Below are 12166 nucleotides of genomic sequence, written 5' to 3'. Positions count from 1 at the left end.
GCACATCTACCCCAACACCCTGTGTTCACTTCCATCCTGCACGTGGGTGAAAGCACAAGTAGCCAGGATTGCAAGTGGCCAACTTCAAGAGAAGCCACGTTCCACTTTACCTTGTATGAAACAGTCCTTAAGTAGAAGTGATCAAAACAGTAGAATGGATATCCACAAAAATTACTACTTTTTTGTTGCAGAAACAATATTAGTGGCTGTCCAAACTGATCAAGCACAGTTTCTGCAGAAGGACATCCTGTGGCTTCAACCACCTCCACACCCCTCCAGCACAGATGCCCTGATTCCTTACGACTATTCATATCCTGTTAACTATCTCACTCTGCAGGAGGTGAGTATCAGCTCTATGGCCTCCAGCTACCATCAAATGATGTGGAACAAAGACAACTCGGTCACATCTACCTAGATTAATTCACCACACTTCAGGACAGATCCATCCTTCAGCCACTCGCTTCCACAAATTTGAGGAATATCTGTCAGGACTTCTATTCCATTCATTTCAGTGTTAGCCAATGGGTTCAAAAGACACCTGAGTCAGGATCAGACAACCTATGCAGGCTCATAGCATAAGCATGACTGTCTTTAATTTCACTTTTCAGCTGTATTCCATCATTTTAGCTTTAAATCGCTAAATGATGGAACTACAAACTCCCAGTACCATATATAGAGACACTGGCCCATATGTGTCTATCAGGAAAACACACGAATAACTCACTTTCTCCCTCTGCTTTCCACTGGGCTGTTACTAGAGAGTAAAGTGGAATCATTCCCAAAGTGGAATCATGCAAAGTTTGTCACTTATGCAGCAACTGGTTCAACCAGACTGCAAAATTACAGCTATTAGGCCTCCCATAGGGTTTTGCTTCTGACTTTGAAGCACAAGAAGTTCTCATCAAGGAGCAAAGGACAGACTCAACTGTTTCAGAAGTCGCCTAGAACAGAAGCAGCCAGTTCAAGATTCCTCCATTAGAACAGCACCAAACAGCAGAAAAAAAATCCAGCCTAACATTCTCCAGAAAAATCAACGTAGATTTGAGTACTTCTGATAAGGAATGATTTAGACATGTAAATGCACAAGCACCAGCAGTATGAATAGCATATGAAAAATAAAAACCATGACAGAGAAACATCCTCTAGCAGTATGATGGATTTAAGAGTGCAATCCTCAAGTTGCTAGTTGAAGTTTTACTTTTAATAGGGTTTGCTGACAAAAATATGAACTACGGTTAAAAACATGCATATCCAGTTCTTGCATGCATTTATTCTTCCAGATAGACATATTTACTCTAAACACCAGGAAAAAAAAGCAGAACACTCATTTAAATGGCAGAAAACTAGTAGAAGATGCTAATATGACCTTAGTGTGGCATGTCAAGTGTCACTGCCACCAGCTTCTTAGTCATTTCAGGAATAACCTGCTAAGCCAATTAATTACATAGCTTAAAAGATTAGGTCAACAGTGTCAAATACGCAAATATGAACTTGAAATTTAGCCTTTTAAAAATGTGTGCTGTCTATTTAAATGTCTACATCAATTTGTGAAAGAATAGTAAGTTTCAGACTTGATGTGTTACTTCTCGGAAGCAGCAGTGGTTTTACCTTCCCATGAAAGAAACCCAAACGCAGCAATTAGAAAGGCTGACAGAATCCCTTGCATAAGAGAAAAGATACACACTCACAGTCTGCTGATCTAAGGGCTACTTTAAAAGAAAACAGTAATTAAAAGCTAATATTTAATATTACACAATTTTAGCAAAGTGGCAATCCTTAAACTGGTATTTTGGAAGATAAAACTGCTTTAAACAAATGGAGTACTCTGGCTTTTTCTTGAATAGTTCAAATCAACCTGAACACATCCTTCTTGGACACCGCTTATTACCATATCTTCTTCCTACCCCAGTCAAGTTCTACAGCTAAGACCCATAGCTAGGACATAGATCAGGTACTTAGGTTTTAATTCTGATGCTCATGCTGAAACATGTCACCTTCCTCAGGCTCAGTTCTCAGACAGACAAGTATACCACAACTCAAGACCCCGTGCAGGAGTTTTAACCTGTCTTCTCTTTTTCAGAGCAAGACAGTTATCTGCTACCTGCCCAGCCAGTTCAACGTTGAGCTGAACTCACCCTTTAGCTACATTTTTGTACGGTGTCACACGGAAAAGATGATTAAGTCCTTGAAAGTCCATTAGCTTTCAAAAGTTGTGGGTTTTTTACAAATCCCGGATAAAGAAGTCAAGCTAACCCAGAGAAATGCTTACAGCTCCTTGTGCCCCGTAAGCAGCCATTCAGACAGAAGATACCAGAGCACATAATCGGCACCAGAGAGAAGTTCTACCTGGCAGCACTAGGTACCCACCTTCAGATGTCCACAAGCATTAGGCAGGGCTGCGCAGAATGAACTGCTATCTCAAGTTTCCCACAACCTTCCAAAAACTGCAGAGGAAGCTGAAGTGGCTTAACTAACTAGCTTTTAAGCAGCTCAAGTTCAGAGACAGACATCTGCCTGCAGCAACCTGAGGGTACACAAAAGCCACCAGCTGGGTGGCCCTGTAGCCCAACTCCATCAGTGGCTGGTAACAGATGCCAGACAGCAATAAGCCCAAAGCAAGTTTACTATAATGCTTTCCCAAAACACCCTCTCAGCTTCCAGCTATTTCTAACTTCACAACCTGCTAATCCAGGGGCAGAGCTGTGTGTTTAATAGCAATATTTACCATTTTCCCTGCCTGAATCTGCCCATGCATTTTCCCACTGGTCATCATTTAGATGTTAGATAGCTGGAAATTGCTGGTCATATTTATAAACAAATTGAGATTTACTTGAAAACTATAAGAGGGACAAAAAGAAATAGCAAGATGCGAGTCTAGAGGACCCTAGGACTCTATACAATCAGAAGCAGGGCCTAGAATAACTAATTCATACTTCTCACAGCACTCACTAAGTGCCCTACTACTACCACAGACCCTTTAACCTACACATTAGTACCCAATGAACTGAATCCAGAGAAGTGTTTATGTGTTGCAACCTAAAAATACTTTCACTTCTTCCTCATGCTTAATCCTCTGTAAATATTCAGAGACTTAAGTGAGATTTTCACATTAATACCTACATTTTAATTAATACACACTATCTTACAGCTCACACAGCAAGTAGTTTAGAGTTAGGTAAGTTGGTTTTTATTGGAAAAATTTTTTTAAACCCATCTCAATTTGTAAAGCTTTCCTTGGGTATAGCCCGGTACATGCCAAGGCATTTATCCAGTGATCTCCTCAACACACACCCCCTTTGGTGGTTCCATTCCCCTCCCCATTTCATACACTCTTAAAGAATTCAGTTCCAAAAATGGAAGGACTGGTCTCAGGTTTATGTTGCTCTCATGACATGTTATTCACCAGCATGTCACTTAAGGGCTTCTTTACTCTGGGAAGTAGGATCCACAAGGTAATAACAACTGAAGTTGGTGCGTGCAGTACAAGCAAGAGACAACTTACGCTCAGAAGATTTTTTTGTTTGTTTGACAGACGTAGACTGCTTGACTTTCATGCCTGAAGCTCACATTTGATTATAGATATAATGCAGTTGAGTTGTAACATTTTTCACTTGCTTCAGTCAAATTATCCACCTACTAAAATGCAAACTGTATCATTTCTGATACAATTAAAAACAATAATTCAGAAGTCCTCACCTAAATATAAAGACTTCAAAGCCACAGTAAGGACTGGATTTTTGGCTGAACTGGTGACAAGACTCAATCTCAGACCCTCCAGTACATGGCAGATGTGTATTGAAGTTGGAAAGGCAAGTTGAACACAGCTGTGATGCCACATCCTCAATCTCCTTATTGTTAAGAAAGTGCTTCACCAAGAAGCACTCTTAACAGTTGCATTGATCTTTATTAAAGAAAACAACCACAACCTAGCAGTGTCAGCTTTTGAATACTGCTCAACTGCCTGTAATGAAGTCCAAAACCAGGGGTATACTTACTTGTAAGTTTGTTGTGACTCAGAACCAGCTGCGTGATGTGAGACAATGTAACTGCAAATGAAGAGAGAAAGAAGTTAGTTCATGGACCTGGCAACTGAGAGCTTGTATCTATTTTCATCTAAAAAAAAAGGCAAGTTATTCGCTCCAGTAACCCCAGATTCATGTGCACTGTCACAATAACCAAAACAAGCTCAATACTTAAGGACTTATCCAGCCACTCCTTTGCTCCTTTCCTTCATATTTCCGTAACTGCATCAAAGATTACTTGAGCAGTAGGTTCTGGTGCCTCTCAGCAGAGGTTTGGTTCTAAGCACACAAACATCTTTCAATTCCACCCTCTGAATTATTCCCAAGGAAAAAATGATAGGTGCTTCAACATATATCCCAACAGAACACATGCCATATAAGCAAGTGCATTTCCATCTGTTGCCAGTTCATCATCAAACCACTACTACATTTAAGTCCTAAGCACCAATAGCTGCATTTACAACCTCACACCCACAAAGCCCAGTAGCAGACTAGCATCGCTGTTGTGTGATGAATGGCCAGGTGACAACATGCAGATACCACAAACACATGTGGGTGGGACACAGGGCAGCTACAAAGACTGGCACTCCTCCTATGCTTCTTCATCCTTTACATTTCTTCTTGCCTCCTTCCACCCTTCACACCACCATCACTTTCCCTAGAAGCTCCACAGCCCACATTGACAACAGATCAGAAAGAAATATGCTAAACAGTCAGAGGAGAAACTCACACCTTGAAAGAGTTCTCAATCATCTGTTCCCTCCCTGTAAAAAGTTTGCTGTATTTTATTTGAACTAGAAGAACTGAGATATTTTCTTCCCCTACACCTCTTTCTTACTTTCAGTGCAGCCTCTACAAAACATTTCTATAAACTACCTTGCTGCTCCTCCCAGGCAACTGGGAACTTTTCCTGCCTGAAAGACAGCTGTAGTGCTACATCTCTCATCCATCAGAGCTTTCCTCAAGCAAACAAACATCATTAACCTTATCCCAGAGACAGCCCACAGGGGACTTGCTGCCTTAGGGGACAAAGATACCCTGGTTGAGCATGAGTGAAGACTGGCCATGCTCATCAGTACTTACTAAATTGCAGGCTGGAGGAAACAGCTTGCAAAGCTTTTACTTACTGATACAGCAGCCTGTTTCAGCTAACCCTTGAAAGCTCATGACTTACCACAGGCAAGTACAACCTGTTAGCAGAATGAAAGCAGTTACTCAAAGGCAGAAACAGATCAGAAAGTTTGGTATTAAAAAAAAACAACAACCCACAGTTCCCTGTGCAAGTGCAGACTGTGGAGAAAGGAAAGACAAGGAGGAGAAAGAAACAGTGCACTCACCCTAAATTTCTCATGAAGTACGAGTGTTCTAAGTACTGCCTGCACCACCTCACAAAGCAGAAGGACAGAGAAAGAAGCCTATAGAAATTCTGTAAGAGTATTGTCGAAAAAACAGCACCAAAGAGCAAACAAGAGCAGCAGCCTCCAGAAAGAGCTCTAAGCTTTAAAACATAAAAGGCACATCAGCATCTGAATGATAAGCAACGATTTAACACTACTGATTGCTTACACATATAGCTAAATATAGGAAGCTAAATATACACAGAAGAGAGATGATGCTGGAGATAGTTACAAGCTTGTGAACAAATGCCTAAATATTCCTTACGTATTTATTTCTTTTGGTTTAGATATTTTAACAGCTGTGACAATCAGCAAAAGTGTTTGATATCTAAGCCTGATTATTACGAACTCAACCACCAGAAGGGTAATCCTACCAGTTGGCATCCTGAGATAAGAAGTGCTCTAGTCTCCAGCACCAAGGCAGCTTAATCTAGATCAGAGCCAGATTCAAACTGACATCTCCAATACCAGGGAGAAAAAACCTTCCTTCACTTATGAAACAAGTCCTTTAAGAGCTCTGAGGCTTTGCCAAGAATCACCAGCATCAACAAGAAATCAGCCTTGCTCCACTGTATTTAAAGAGAAACAGTAATTTTTCTACTAGGCAGTGGAGTTACCTACTACGCCCTAGCCCATTTCCTCCCACCCCACAAAGAGAGCAATGGATGTTTTCTGCATTACAGCTCAAACAGCTTATGTCCTAACTACATAACATCCTCCTGTCCAAGACAGCCCTCTTCCCCCTCATAAGCCAATATAGGAGAGGCCCGACTAATCAAGTGACTATCTTCCCCAAGCCCTCAAATATTGACATAAATGTTTAGCATTATCTGTTTCTGTGCTCAAGATGTAATTCAATATTTAAAAGAAAAAACATACCAAATAATATTTGTAACGCCTGCAAGAAGCCAGCTTATGACTTGCATGCAACTTATTTGTACTGCACTGCAGCAGTGCAAATAATTATAAAGCCATCGAAATTGTGCTAGACAGCAGCACAGAGGCAAGTACTTGCTCTGGATCACTTACAAACTGAACTAAGAAACAAAAGAGTAAGAAAAGGAAACGGTTTACTAACAGAGAACTGAGTCAGACCCTGATCTAATCCATGTCTACACATATGGTGAAACTCTCCTGTCATGACTTCATTTCTATATATAGAAATTGAGGATGCTTACTCAAGGAGAATTAAGCTTTGGGGCTGTAGATTCGGTTCTTCTGAACACCAAACTGCTGAATTTAAATAACACAAATTTCTGTGCATATTAGTTTTTAAAGGTAAGCCTCCTGACTAGACCATCAAGCTGTGTATACTGTTGGCTTTAACAAGACAAGCTAACAAGGACATTCTTCTCACCACTCCCTCTCCATATCTATGATATCTCTGTCTTCTTCAACCAAGTCTATTTTCAGAAGGGTTTCTTCTCACATGTCTATACAAAATAGAACAAATTCCCAACATCAAAAATTTCAAGGTCAAAATTCCTAGACCAAAGACATTTCACTCTGGATTTTACTGTCCAAATTCAGCTGCAGCCTAGACACCTTGTCTGACACTCCACTATCTCAGTCACTCCTGACCTCTGACAAAGAAACCCATTGCATTTTTGACCTGCTAAGCAGGCTGGTGTGTCCCAAAGGAACAAAAAAGGTGACATTCCAATATTATTTTGAAAAGGGCAAGGATTTAGGCATCTGTGCTCTGGACTACTTCCAGCAGCATTTTAGCTGTATCTAGACAAAAGGATTCTCAGTCTTGAAAGGTCCAAAGCTACTACCAGTTCAGAGACGGATTTGCAAGCATTTTAAGAAAGGGAGCCTAGATATAAAGTGGCATTTGGTCACTCTTTACAAGCAGGGAAATTTGCTCACTTACATTAAACTGACCCATGTGAAACAACCAGCCCATGGAAGTGCCAAGTTTTCCAGTACGCTGCCACTCACCTACTCCTGTGAAAAGGACTGTGCTGTGAGAACAGCTGACCGTGGCTTTCCTCATCCTATATATAAAGTCAATTCTGCATGACAACTAAACTATCAGCTCTTCTGATAAAGACATCTGTCTTAAGCAACTAATTAACATCCCCAAGTAACATCTGGAAGGCTGAAGGGGACCTCGTGGGGCCATTTTGCTTTGGATGTACACAGCTCATACATGTCACTAGGCAGGACTCACTGAGGATCGCTCAACAGGTCAGACCACTCACCCTGAGTGCTAGGGCCCCAAGAGTTGAAAGGCACCGTGATTCCCACCGCGGAATTACTGTTACCTCTCTGTGATGCACCAGAGGAGCTCTCAGACAGGAAGCAGCAGCTTCTTGAGGACTGCAGACCACAGGCACCTTGTTAACATTACAGTAATTAGCATAGAGCCGACAAGTTATTTTGATATCAAGAACGCACCAAATATCCACACAGAAGTTTGAGGATCAGGATACTACCATTTGCCGGAGGAATTTACATGCATAGTAATAGTTCTCATTATGGTCCCGAGTGGGTCAAGGGAAGAATATTCAAGCTCTTCCCTTTTGGCCTTAGTATCAAGCCTTTGTGTACACTGCTGCCATGCACTACAAGTTAGCTGGCATACATAAAATATTTTGATGACAAGAGTTAATTTCTTTTAAAAAGGAAAACAGAAAACAAAACCCAAGACAGGAAGCCAGCAGAGACCATGCTGAACCAAGATAAGATATTGCCTGTCCCATCGGAAGAAGTTAATGGAGGGTGAGCATTACGGTAGGGTACAGAACGACTTACAAATAGCTCGTGCCTCCATCTTCTGCGCTTTACTTATTTTTAAGAGCAGACAATTAGATCAATACTAACTTTCTGAAAAATAATTCTAGGCATATTAATTCCTACCACACAAGAATGTTCTTTGTGTGTTCTATCTAAAATATGAATAGCTTACAGACAGAATGGTAACAAGAACAAATTAACACTGACAGAGTAAATAGGATTTCATCCAATATTTCTTTCCTGACAACAAGACTACAGAGCAGCAGATGTCTCAAGTTATTTGGACAAAATTCCTTAACTCATAAAGATATATGAGAGATTAGAGACTGGTCCATACTCCAAGAACAATTTCATAATTGTTGATGGCTGTTTAAAGTCCTATCAATAAACACCATAACCATAGGCTAGGGAAAAGGCATGTCATGCCCTACTTACTGGACCCAACTCTTCACCCTACAGGATGTGTATTAATGATCTTTACCATTACCTGTCTATATTGCGCGCTTTGTAATCAAATATATTTAATTCACAATATGGAATAAAAAAATAAATAGAAACTACATTAGAACACTTGCACAGGGCAATACATTTTCTAAAATTACTCATGTATGGATAAATGACTATGGTATAGATATACCCACAAATGGTATGACGGTTGTTTCGTCACATGCCAGAATAACAAGAAAAGCCTTTAAAGTTTAAAACTGGTTCACATGGTCTTATGATGAGCTTTAAACACAGAACACCTAGATCAAGGGATATTTTTAGTCTCAACTGAAATCTTCGAAAAGATTTTTCTCACACTTCTGAAAGCCTCAAAATTTCAGATGCTCTGACGGCCTGAAGCACAATTTTAGTTTGTACTTTAAGCCATTAGGAGAAAAACAGAAGTTCCTGGATTCGAGGAATATTCCAAAAACAAAACTTCTAATGACATAAATGAGCTCCGGAGCAAGCAGTGGTTTGGGGACTGCTAAACATTGTGAATGTGAACACCCATTATAAACAAGCTGATTAACTTCACTCTCCCTTTACTAAACAGAAAAGCAGGCAGAGATGTAGAGGCTGCCAAGCTTCTAGGACTAACCAGATTTAAAACAGTTTCAGATACCAGCTGTCACTTTCCATCAGGATAGGAAAAGTATTTCATCTTGATTTGGAAAGAGACTTTGGTATCTGACAAAGGCAAATTTGGTCTGTTTCGTCTCTCCCACAACTGCTACACCAGGAGGAAGTCAAGGCAAAAGAAAATGTGAATCTCTGCCCTGTATCACAGCAAGGAATTCACAAGATTAGCAAGAAAAGCCAGAAGTGAATCCTACCCAAGTCAAGACATATATTGCCCCCTCCGTCTTCTCCTCTCTGCCTCCATATAACACCAGTTTTCCATGGTCAGTCACAATTTATTTTTTTTTTTTTTTTAAACACACAACAAAAATAGGTCTGCACCTGAAGGAGGAGGATTGGCACACTGAGCAGATGCTACAGGTACACTGCTTCCATACCCTTGTGTCTGCATTAACTCTACGTGAAACAGGTTAAGAAAGCTTAAATTTGAGTCCACTAACTACTCTGCCACTTGAGGATGCAGTGGGACAAGGCTTGCTCCTTTTCTTGAAGAATATCCAAGACTAGAAGGAGCACCTTACTTTAAGAGTTACTGGCCACTATGGAAAGGGCACTCACAATCACTAAATAATCACAAGACAAAATCCTCATCAGGAGCTATTGAACATGGCAAGTTAGGAGTATCCTCAACCTAGTAAGGCTAGTTAAACCTCAAATGTCTGAAGTCAGGGAAAAAGCCACCAAAATGTTGCCTCCAGTCATAACCTCAACTTATCTTTATCTCTGAACATCTACGAGTGGCCTTCATTAAAGACAAGATGCTGTGAAAGAACAGTCACTGGCCATGAATCATGATAGCTGTTTTTAATGAAGATTTTGAGGGAAAAAGTTTCTGAAAAGGTGAGCTTTAACACTGCACTGGAAAGATAACCAACACACCGAGAAGGGAAGGTGCCAGCTCAGACTTGTTTAGCTTCTCTGCCAGTTGTGAGAGCCAGAGAAACCCAGAACATCCAATCTGTATCAGAAAAGATTATCCATTAGGAGACAGGTGACAGAGTTAGAGAACAAGCAAGTTTAACACCTTCTTCAACCATTCCCTAAAATTCTTAGGTAATACCTATTATATACTTTATATACCTATAGCTTTTTAAAAGCATATTTGGAGGAAGTTATTCCTTCTCCAGAAGGAAAGTGGCAAATAACTTGACGATAAAAAAATGCCAAACCAAACAAACCCAGCTTACAATGCCAGAGTGCAGAGTAACTAAAAGAACAAGAAGGTCTCAATTAACTGAATAGAAACCACTCATCATTTACCCCACCCCTAACTTCCAGGCCCCAAGTCACATGACATGCACCAAGAGACGCTGCACACAAACTTCTCAGATGCAGTCTAAATAAGGTACCACAAGTCTATACTTCATGTAGGAAGCTCCCTGCCCAATAAGCTTCAGTTGCTTAATTACCCACTTGGTAAGTAATTAAGCCTCCACAAACCCAAAACAGTCTTTCTACAAGAAAAGATTTTTTTTTTTTTTACTTTAGCATTACTGATGTGCTTCAAATTACCTTTCTCCTCCTGCCTGAAATGTCAAAGCTGGTTAAATAATCATGTGTCTTAGTGCTGATAATAGGCACCAAGCCTACTTAACCAAAGCAACAGTGTTGCTGCCCCATACTCTCAATGCATTAGTTTATCTGAAAGGAATAAGTACAGTTCTGAAAATGGGTCTGTAGTTAGCGCAAGCTCAACACTACTGAGACAAAGTCTCAGAGAACTGTTCAATACACTAGAATACTAGAAATACACTAGAAACTTCCTGTTTAACGTGAGGTCATACCCATGGACTTTACACTTTAATATTCCTGAAATCCCAACTCAGAACCAGGAAAAGAATCAGCAAAGAATGAAGACATAAACACTAAAACTCTACAACTGTACTTATGTCTCCATGCTTTACTGATGTGACCGAAGACACTTTGGACTAGTCCCAATTCTGCAGACAACGGTGAGTTGGTAGTGAGCCATACATTTCCCTGAACTCATTTCCATCATGTAAGAAGAGTTATATCCACCTGCTCCTGGCTGCTATCAAGTTCAACGGACATAGTGAAGAGCTAAACAGGATACAGTCACAGTCTCAATTACAGTGCTCGTTCTTGATTTTGCTTTTCTCTCATTACATCGTGCAATCAGAAAATTTTAGTCTGTGGCACACTACAGAGCATCACAACTTTAACTCACTGCAGATCAGCTGTACCACAACATCATATGCACTCTTAGCCAAAGCAACAGAACGGCAAAGTTACCTGCCTTGTTCTTCGTTCATGTGTTCTCCAGAACTGTGACAGCATGTAGTTATCGGTATGTTGCATGTGATGTAAATCAACTACAGCAAATGCAACATACCAATGACAACTTTCTGTCAAGATTCTGGAAGCACATGTGATTATGTAATATCCAAAATATGCTACTGCTCTTATCTCTAATACAGTATTACCACACTCTCCATCAGAGACCAGCTGTGTCCAGGCTAATGTCATCCCACCCCTTTCAAAAAAGGGTGGAGATGCTGCTTGGCTGTGGTTTTGCTTCGGTAGCAGGGAGAGGTTAGGAGGGACAGGAGACCAAGTCTCCCTACCGCTCGAGTGCCAGAATGACAGCAGTCAGAGTCAACTCACATAGGGCTAGGGTTGCAGACGGCGCACGGACAGAGGTGATGGGACAGATGGGAGGGAGGCCCAGCTCCCCACACTGATCTCTCTGGTTTAGCGGAGCAGGGGCTCTCCTGAACTCTCTCACGGCTCGTTACGGTGCTGTAGGCAGCTGGAAGCAGAGTGTTTCCCCCTGCCCACCCATCTCTCCCACAGCCCCCTATGTCCTAAGCTTCAGGACACCCCCGGCACAGAGGAGGCTGGGGAAGCCCCACAACC

General features: G+C 41.0%; 1 protein-coding gene across 1 annotated transcript in view; it reads right to left on the bottom strand.

The window, feature by feature from the left end:
• The window catches only part of RSU1 (Ras suppressor protein 1), a gene marked incomplete at its 5' end in the record, with an annotated part of 43131 nt that overhangs the window by 30635 nt on the left and 330 nt on the right, over nt 1-12166 (bottom strand). The window contains one exon of the mRNA XM_010140765.1: nt 3996-4046. Coding sequence (XP_010139067.1) covers nt 3996-4046 — 51 coding nt within the window. The remainder of the gene's footprint in view (nt 1-3995; nt 4047-12166) is intronic.

Source organism: Buceros rhinoceros, unplaced genomic scaffold, assembly GCF_000710305.1.
Source record: "Buceros rhinoceros silvestris isolate BGI_N320 unplaced genomic scaffold, ASM71030v1 scaffold23777, whole genome shotgun sequence".
Classification (NCBI taxonomy): Eukaryota; Metazoa; Chordata; class Aves; order Bucerotiformes; family Bucerotidae; genus Buceros; species Buceros rhinoceros.
Note: the sequence above shows the minus strand (reverse complement) of the source record. Positions and strands in the feature narration are given on the sequence as shown.